Genomic DNA, 8636 nt, shown 5'->3' on the forward strand with positions numbered 1-8636 from the left:
TTAGAATCGCCGTTTTTCTTTTTTTTTCCTTTATCTAACTCTTCTATATCTCATTGAAGTCGTTTATGTTTATTCTTCCAAGTGGCTACAAAAAACATATTCCCGTGTAACGTTTTATAATATTTTGATACAACGTATTTTCATCAGATTCAACATTTCATTTTCATAGTGTCAAATTTTAATCGCGATGAAATAATCAAGTGATTATTTTAGAAATTGAATATTCTTAGACCTAATTAATTCACACGTAAATACTATAATAAATGTATCAACATTTGTATACATCTTGTCAGTTAATATTAATGTTAATGTCAATGCGATGTATATTAATTAATATAGTACTAAATTAAAAGAACCAATATAAATATTCGTATTAATTTAATTTGTTAATATTTATATTATGTCTGTTATTTTTATCGTTATTTTATTATATTTATAATATATTTATATATTTTATTATATTATATATATATATTATTATATATACTTTTGTCGCCACTTGCAAGTATCAGTTAAAAATGAGCGAGACACAGGACAAACGCAGACAGTTGTCAAGTAGTATAGGTCAGGCACGGTGCATCACCAGTCAGATTGTCAGATAAGTAGTATAGAACTACAAATGTTACGCCTGATAGCCCGATATACAAGTTTTATAGGACGCACAGGGCGTGCATCATCGTTTATATCGAACAAGTAGTGTAGGTCGCACGTAGGTTGGTATCAGACAAGTAGTGTAGGGTCAGAAACGTTACGTCATTGATACACGATGTGGACAAGTACATAGAAGAACACGAGCGTGTCATAAATTGCATCGAATAAGTGGGGCAAATTTAGAAAAGTTAATCAAATAACTACGCGAATTAATCTCATTGAACTGTGTCAAATGAAATCGTCATTAGACTCGCTTTTAGGCAACGAACGAACTTCTTGTTCTTTGTTCTTATCTAGACAGATAAGCGTTGAAAGCTCGAGGTTAAAGTACGGCCATAGTGTGCATGAATCTCATTTTCTTGGTATATCACGTTATAAAAATTTGTTCATTGTTACAACATAATTTTCTCGATGAATTCGCTCGAGATACATTCTCCTGGCTAAAAATGTGGGAGTTTTGTGGGAAAACTCGCTGTTAACATATTTTGTACATTTTAATACATTTCTCTAGAACTCTTCTCTCTAGATCTGTTAAAGTGTACATAGCCGATTTTAAAATTACAAAGAGATCGTCGAGTATTCAGTGGCTTCAGGAATGTTGTTAAATAATATGTTATTCTTGCTATATCTCTGTGCAATAAATCAACTAGTTCTTCGCCAGGAGATTAAGAAATGGTGTCAATGTTGTTTAGTATACCGATAGCAGATTATACGTGTCTATTGATAGTCAATTGAGTTCCGCAATTTGTTGACCATTACTCTGAATTTGCGCTCGAACATCAATCGCTTTTAGTCATTCTGATCTTTCAATCGATAGTAATATTGTATGAGTATTATACGTATCTATTGGCAGTCAATTGTTAACTATTGAAGTTAAGTTCTGAAGCTGCAGTGCGGAACACTTGTTATTTCAATTGAGTTTGCAATTGTTTTGTTCTAAACTTGCGAAATTTTATGCAACAGTATTGAATTGAACAATTTATTCCAATTTTCTTCTTAATAAATAAATGTTTAATACTTCACGCGGATGAGAGGAAGATATATAAATGTAACTTTTTTTTATTATTATTGGTATCCGCGACATTACTTTAAATTTTCTATTGTTATTATTATTTTGTTACTCACGGAAGTTGCATTTATAAAAAATGTATGTCGGTGGACTGAAAGATCATTTACTATTGTCAGACATTTTATTTTAGAATATTAAGATATTCAGAAAGTAAGAATTCTATTTCTCTAATTTTAAACGCACGTGAACGTCACTGGATCATGCAGATTTTAAGCGACTGAAGGCAATACTTGTCATTCTCTTGCAAGAGTGAATGTTTGTCTCAAACACCATTTGCCTTGTTTACCTTAGAAATTCATACTATTTTTACAATTTACTCAAAATTCTCGTGATCCCGATAAACCTTGATCTCGGCAAAATTTAATTAAGCACACATTGATGAGTCAGTGCTAATAGTTAATAATAAACACGAATGAGCAAATTCTGATACACACACAGCCGTTGTGTAGTAGCCGATTCTTCGTCTCTTACACTCCGACACGAGAATCTTCTCGATGGTGCAACGATCGCGCGAAAAAAAAAATCGATGGGGCGCGTTCTAATTACGCGCGATATGTATCTCCGTCACCGGTGTAGATCGGAATTTAATGCCACGAAAGCTGCGTTGCTCCCGTTCGAAACGCGCTCCTCCTCCGGTTTCGTAATTTCTATATGTGTCAAGGTGCGCGCGGCGCAAAGACAGAAAACGAAGCAGAGAGACATCAAGAAACATCAGGCACGCGTGTGCGAAAACGCGCCCTCTATTCGTATACTACGCGTATAGACTCTGATGGTCAAATTGGGACCGATTAGTCAATTTGAAATGAATTTGTTTGAAGCAAGTCAATTCCTTCGATCTCTCGTCGTCGAATTTTTTTTCGTCTTCAAGGCACTTTTCAGGTTGAAAAGCGAACCTGCGTCTAATATGCACTTCGTCGAGATTATATCGTTTCTATAGTGATTTCTTTGGTTCCTTCAGGTTGTACCAAACTGGGCGGGGAAAGGAAATTTTCTTTTTTTCGTTTAATCACTCGCGCTGGCAACCGACTGCGGACCATAACGAGTGGCCAGATCGTATACGATAATTCGTCGCTTTCTTTTTGAACTCGCCGGTATTGATAGAAATTATCGGGAAGTGATGAATTTTGTTATATTGCTTTGCCTCTTTTGTTTTACTTAAATGTACTTGAAACTGAAGAAGAAAATATTGCAATTTTCGAAGAAAAAGTTCTCGACGTGCGTGGCGCTCAGAAGTTAAGTCAGAGCTACACTTCGTTCGCCGGAGAATTAATTCGTAGACCTAAAACAGTATGATCTTAACTCGATAATCAGAGGTTGTAACTTCGAGATGCACACACTCGCGACAATTCCTCCTCATTGCTTTCGTTGCTTAATTCGTCAAATCCGTCGAAACTACTAACGCCATCCTCGTACGATGATCAGATTCATCGGAACTCTGCCAGCAACCATAACCTAAACACCGTAAAGACACTCGCGACCTCGCCGTGCACCAGGAAGCGGTGGCTTTGCCAAGACGATCCTGAGGAGCGTGCCGAACTTCGCCATTCCGAACAAGCGAGGGACAAATTTACGTAATACTCTATCACTCTGTTTCTCTCTCTTTCTCTCAGTCCTCTCTTCGTCTCTGCAATCGCTCCTCTCTCTCTCTCTCTCTGTCTCTCTCTCTCTCTGTCTCTCATCGAAAAACCAAGCAGCGTGTTCGTTTTCGAACATAACAGAGAGAAATAGATCGGCCAGAGAGAAGGGAAGGGAAGGGAACGGTTTAGAGAAACAGAAACAGATAGAAAGAGAAAGATGGATTTAGAATGGTCGGTGGGTATAGCTCACCACCGCTGCTCGATATTTTTAGTGCGGCGAGAGTATTTGGCGGGGCGCATCGAATCCTCTCCTCCTTCTCCTCTATCTCCTGGTCCTCGTCTTCGTCTTCGTGGACGGCCGACGTCGGCTCCGTGACCGCCGATTTTCTCTGGTCGTGCTCGCTCATCTTTAGTGCCTTCGTCGGCGTCCTTGTCGCACGATGCTCGCACCTTTCGCGCCGACTGACGAACCAGCGGCCCGTGGACCCCGGCGATCGTTGGATCGCTCGTAATCCTCCGTGAGATCGTGATTCTTTAATTTCCTATTCGTTCGTGTTCGTGAGTGGCGTGGGTGGCCTCCTCTCTGCGAAAAAGAGTCAGAATCCGTCTTCGACTCTTCGAAGGTCGAAGGTGGTTCTCGAGTGTGCGAATTTCGAATCGTGGCTGAGACGCGTCGAGAGGGCACGCCGAGCAAGGTCTGTCGGAACGACCTTGACTGTTCTGACCACGGTTCGAGATTCGAGGAAAACGCGTGCGTGTCGGATCACGCGAAAACAAACGGGACTGCGAGAGGAATCGGGCGAAATACAGGAGTTCGTGATCCAATCGGGAGGGGAGGAGAATTATTGGCGACGTTAAATCGTGGCTCTCCGCCTGATTTCACTTGAAATCGACACATTCGAGGCATCGTGCGATCAACTTGGACAACTGGAAGGATTCAAAGCGACGAGTTCTCTACTGGATCTCTGATGGGAAATCGACGATTTGGATACTTCGAGCAACTGTTAGATCATCTCGCGAAGATTTTCTAGTTGATTTTCGAGGATAAACGAACGAAGAGTTACCTACTCTACCTGCAACTATCGACAGCATCGAAATTTCGAAAGTATTATAATCAGAGTGAATGAGGCATTATCCAATCAAACGAGATCATTAGTCGAGCGATCAGATGATCGACGAAGATCCACTTGATCTTCATTTTGAGAGGAATCGGACGAACGATCGCGAGCAAAGAATTTCTGCTTAATTTTAATAGAGAAGAAGAAATCATCCAGCCTGATCAAGCAGCAGTCGGACGATCGACAAAGATTCAGGATGAAAGTTCAAGTATTGAGAGAATTGACTAATCAATCACAGATCGTCGAGTGAAAGTATCGTCTGTCGGATAATCGAGCGGAGCTCGATTTTTCATCAAAGTCGGATAAAATTTTCGAGGATCGGCCAAGGTTAGAGAGGCGGTGTGGTCGAAACTACGTCCCGATGTTCATCTTCGCGCCGCGCGACAACATGTCGACGTCTCGTCAAGATTCGACGGGGCGGCGGAGTCGTTACGCGCGTTCGTCGACGACCACGAGCGTCACCCAGCTGCTCAGCGACTCGTGTTCCAATCTCCTGCAACGATTGACCACCAGGGTGCGAGGAATGTCGACGGTGAACGACAACGTGAGTAACAACAAACCGGTCGCGAGACGTTCGCCGATCGTCACCCAGCTGAACAGCGCGAGAGCGCGGATAGAGGACAAGTACTCGGCCATCCTGGACAAATATTCGCGAAAGAAGCACCAGGACCGGGCGGATCGACCCTCCGTCGACTACAGACGAACTCGCGAGCGCGATCGAGATCACGCGTACTTCCGTCGCGAGGACAGCCCGTTCGTTCGCGACGAGAAAACTCTGGAGCCGTCGATGTCGCGGACGGTGATCAAAAGCCCAACGAGCGTGATACTCTCGGAGAAGGCCTATCCGTACGTCAAGTCCTCCACCACCGTGAAGGAGTTCAAACGCGAGAAAACGCCTGGCTATCACCGCGCGGACAAACAACACTCTCTGCTGAACTCGGACACGTGCCGCCGATACGGTAGGCACAAGTCCGGCCACGCGGAGACTCGCACGAGAAAGGTGAGACCTTATAGAAATGGGAAGAGCGAGCAGCTGGAGTCATCGTCGTCGTCTGCCGCTCTTCGGCTCGCTCGGCCGATGAAAGTGGAACCGTTGGCGTCCAAGGCGAGGAACGACGACGACGACGAGGATCCTGATAAAACGCCGACGAGCAGCGTTCACGGCGATAACGCGAACGATAACGGCGTTGTTCTTGCGACTATCGACACGACCGAGGAGGAGACTGACCCGGCGATCTCCGAGAGGGCGGCAAAGAGGAAGGAGATCGAGAGCCTGATCTTGAAGTACGCAGCGATGGAGGAGACGTACGCTCAATTGGCCGGCGGTGGAGGACAAGCGAAGATGAGGCCCAGCACCACGGACATTATCGCCAGCAAGTATAGGAAGAGCGCGCGCCAGAGCGAGCGAAAAGACGCGTTGAAGAGCGCGATGGCCGCGAGTGTCGTTAACAACCACGCGGACACGGCCCAGAACGCGATTGTAAGTTGTCGAACTGCCGGTTTCTGAATTGGGTTTCCGAATTCCTCGCCGGGCATTGTGTGTTGTGTGTCGATCTGTGGATAAGCAACACCACCGTCGCTCTCCCACCCTTTTGCTGCTGTTGTGTTGTTGCGTGCCACCTCCTGCTGCTGCTGCCACCACCAAATCCTCCTCTCTCGCCACCGGCTGTTTGTACGTTCGCTCGCGTTTAACCAAGTCTCCAACCAAGTGTTGTCTCCCCTTTTTTTAGCTGGCGAGTCCAGAAAACCGCCCGCGGTGATCTACTAATCGATACCTGTGTTTGTACAATATTCCGTCCGAGACGTAGCCAGCTGTTGGGTCGTTTCGTAAGTTCGGTTGATTTTCAGGTTGCAAGCATATCTGAGGTTTTATATCTGGGTGGGTTTACTTTTTTAATGGGTGTATATCTTGAGGAGATTTCAAGTCAATTGATACTTGATAGTTCGATAGTTAATCTCTCTTTCGTCCTGGGAGTCTTTTTTTTTATGTTAATATTGCAATATATTATTGATATATATTATTTTTATTCAATATATTATTTTATTAAAATTTTATTAAAATGTTTATTTGATGATTAAACGAATAGAAACTATAACAATTATATCAAACTGAAGAAGGTAAATTTATATCAAATTGAAGATTGAGTAGATACAAATTACACGTTGAATATTCAAGTATAGAACTTTTATCTCGATCCTTTTCAAATTTTCAACTTGAGATAATTTAATAGTGTATTTCAATACTTTGCGCTAGAAACGATGCAACAAACAACAATTACAATACTCCATATATAATTTGCGATCTCCATATCTAATATACGATCTATACTTGGCAATCTTCAATTTAAACAGTTCAAGTTTAAAATTCGAATTCAAGTTTCACAGGACTATAATTTGTTTTCTTTTTTTTTTCAAATTGAAATCATAATTCATTGAATATTGCAAGACAAGAAAGTTAAGAGGAGTTAAGAGTTTGTTTTCTTTAATTGATATTGCATGAAAATAATGATTGATAGAATAGTGAAAGGATAGCAATTGGAAGCTTCAGTCAAGAATGTTCTCGGCACGTCTATTTTCTAAATCGATCTTTCAACATTTAATAGGCATGAATTTCAAGAACGACAGAATAAATTAAGAGAATTCGTTTTATGAATCTTGTCGATGAAAAATGTTCAAGCCAGTGTGGCAATTAAGAATACTGACTCGATTTATCTGTCACATAAACTCTGCATACAGAAACACGTTCCATGTGAGATAAATTCTCGCTAGAAGGTTGGTTTTCATCGACTTTATTAAACATTTTTACTGGCTGGGAGTAGAAAAGTTGATTTTGAAATAAAAAGTAACGCTGCTCTTTCCAATTTTCGTGAAAGAACGACAGAACTTATGAAACGATCCAACATTCCAGATGTTGATGATCGTCTACTGAAAGTTGTCTACCCCTAAATTTCTCTCGCGTTTTCGAGCTATCTTATCGAGTTATTGACTTGGCTGTCTTATTAATTAGCGGGAATATAGATCGTGGTTGATATCTCATAAATCGCGTGTGATGCTTCGAAAGATGATTCAGAATTTGAAAAAGTTCGCACGGCTGGCGAAATAGCCGCAGTGAGATCATGAAATCGAATTTAATATTAGAATTTACGCGTATCGAGAGATGATAGTCGATCGATTTAGATTTTAAGAAGCTCATATCATGGCCAGTATTATAAATTGTTAATATTATCCGAATGTCTGCAGACATTCGGATAATTGTACAACTGGGCAAACAAAATCTGTGAACTGTACGTTTTATTATAGTCATTCGCGGGGGCAGCATTTTGGATTCTCTTGGATTAGTCGTAGAAAATTTGGTCGAAAAGATTTTCCACGATCACTTGTTTCAACATAACGCTGTGTACAATACTGACTTTCGATAGCATAACTTGACCCTGTAACTGTCACATTAAAGTACACATTAAAAATTATACTCCCGTGAATTTATTTTTAACAGATTTATTTTCCACCCTATCAAAAATACTTTTTATATAAACACACGAGGGATTATTTGACGTTTATTTTTAATGCTACATTTATCTTTTTTTTTTTTGTCTAACTAAAAATACTAAAATACTTTGGCTATTAATATTTTATTACTTGGCTGCTGTGAAAGAGGATCACAACTCAATGAATATTGCAAAATCATCATCTTCTAGAACACTCAATTTTCGAGACTAAAATTCCAAATATTTTTACCTATGATATCCATCCAACGTCTTTCGAAGCATCACTAATGTTTTCGTGTGACAAAACACACAGGGAAAGTTAACTTGTACAGTTACGTAAGCGAATTTATCTCTCTCTCTCTCTCTCTCTCTCTCTCTCTCTCTCTCTCTCTCTCTCTCTCTCTCTCTCTCTCTCGCTGGCCGACTGACTTGCGCGTCGGCGCGTTGAGAAAAATTCTCGATCTCGATGTTCGACTAATCCGAAATAATTGCGCGCTGGCACTACGTCAACGGATCCGTCGAAGCCGCAGTTGTTCAGCGATTTACAGTCTCTTCTCTTCAGGCCATTGCTGCGATGCACATTTGTTTGAAAAAAAAATCTCCTCCCGAGCAAACTTTGTTTTGTAACTAATTACGGTTTCCTCGATCGCGCAATGAAGATTCAATTGTCACGTTAATTAATGAGAATCGACAGAGTACCACAGTTTTGTCCCCTTATTTTCCCCCTCTCAAAAAA

The 8636-nt window shown here is 41.3% G+C and overlaps 1 protein-coding gene across 1 annotated transcript; it reads left to right on the forward strand.

The window, feature by feature from the left end:
• The first annotated feature begins 3702 nt into the window (after window positions 1–3702).
• On the forward strand, window positions 3703–6407 carry LOC122536603. The gene is made up of 2 exons (XM_043669084.1): window positions 3703–4672; window positions 4714–6407. The coding sequence occupies exon 2, from the start codon at window positions 4777–4779 to the stop codon at window positions 5920–5922; it is 1146 nt and encodes a 381-aa protein (XP_043525019.1). The 5' UTR covers window positions 3703–4672; window positions 4714–4776; the 3' UTR covers window positions 5923–6407.
• The last annotated feature ends 2229 nt before the right edge of the window (window positions 6408–8636 follow it).

This window comes from Frieseomelitta varia, unplaced genomic scaffold, assembly GCF_011392965.1.
Source record: "Frieseomelitta varia isolate USP_RPSP 00005682 unplaced genomic scaffold, Fvar_1.2 scaffold_853, whole genome shotgun sequence".
In the NCBI taxonomy this organism is placed as follows: Eukaryota; Metazoa; Arthropoda; class Insecta; order Hymenoptera; family Apidae; genus Frieseomelitta; species Frieseomelitta varia.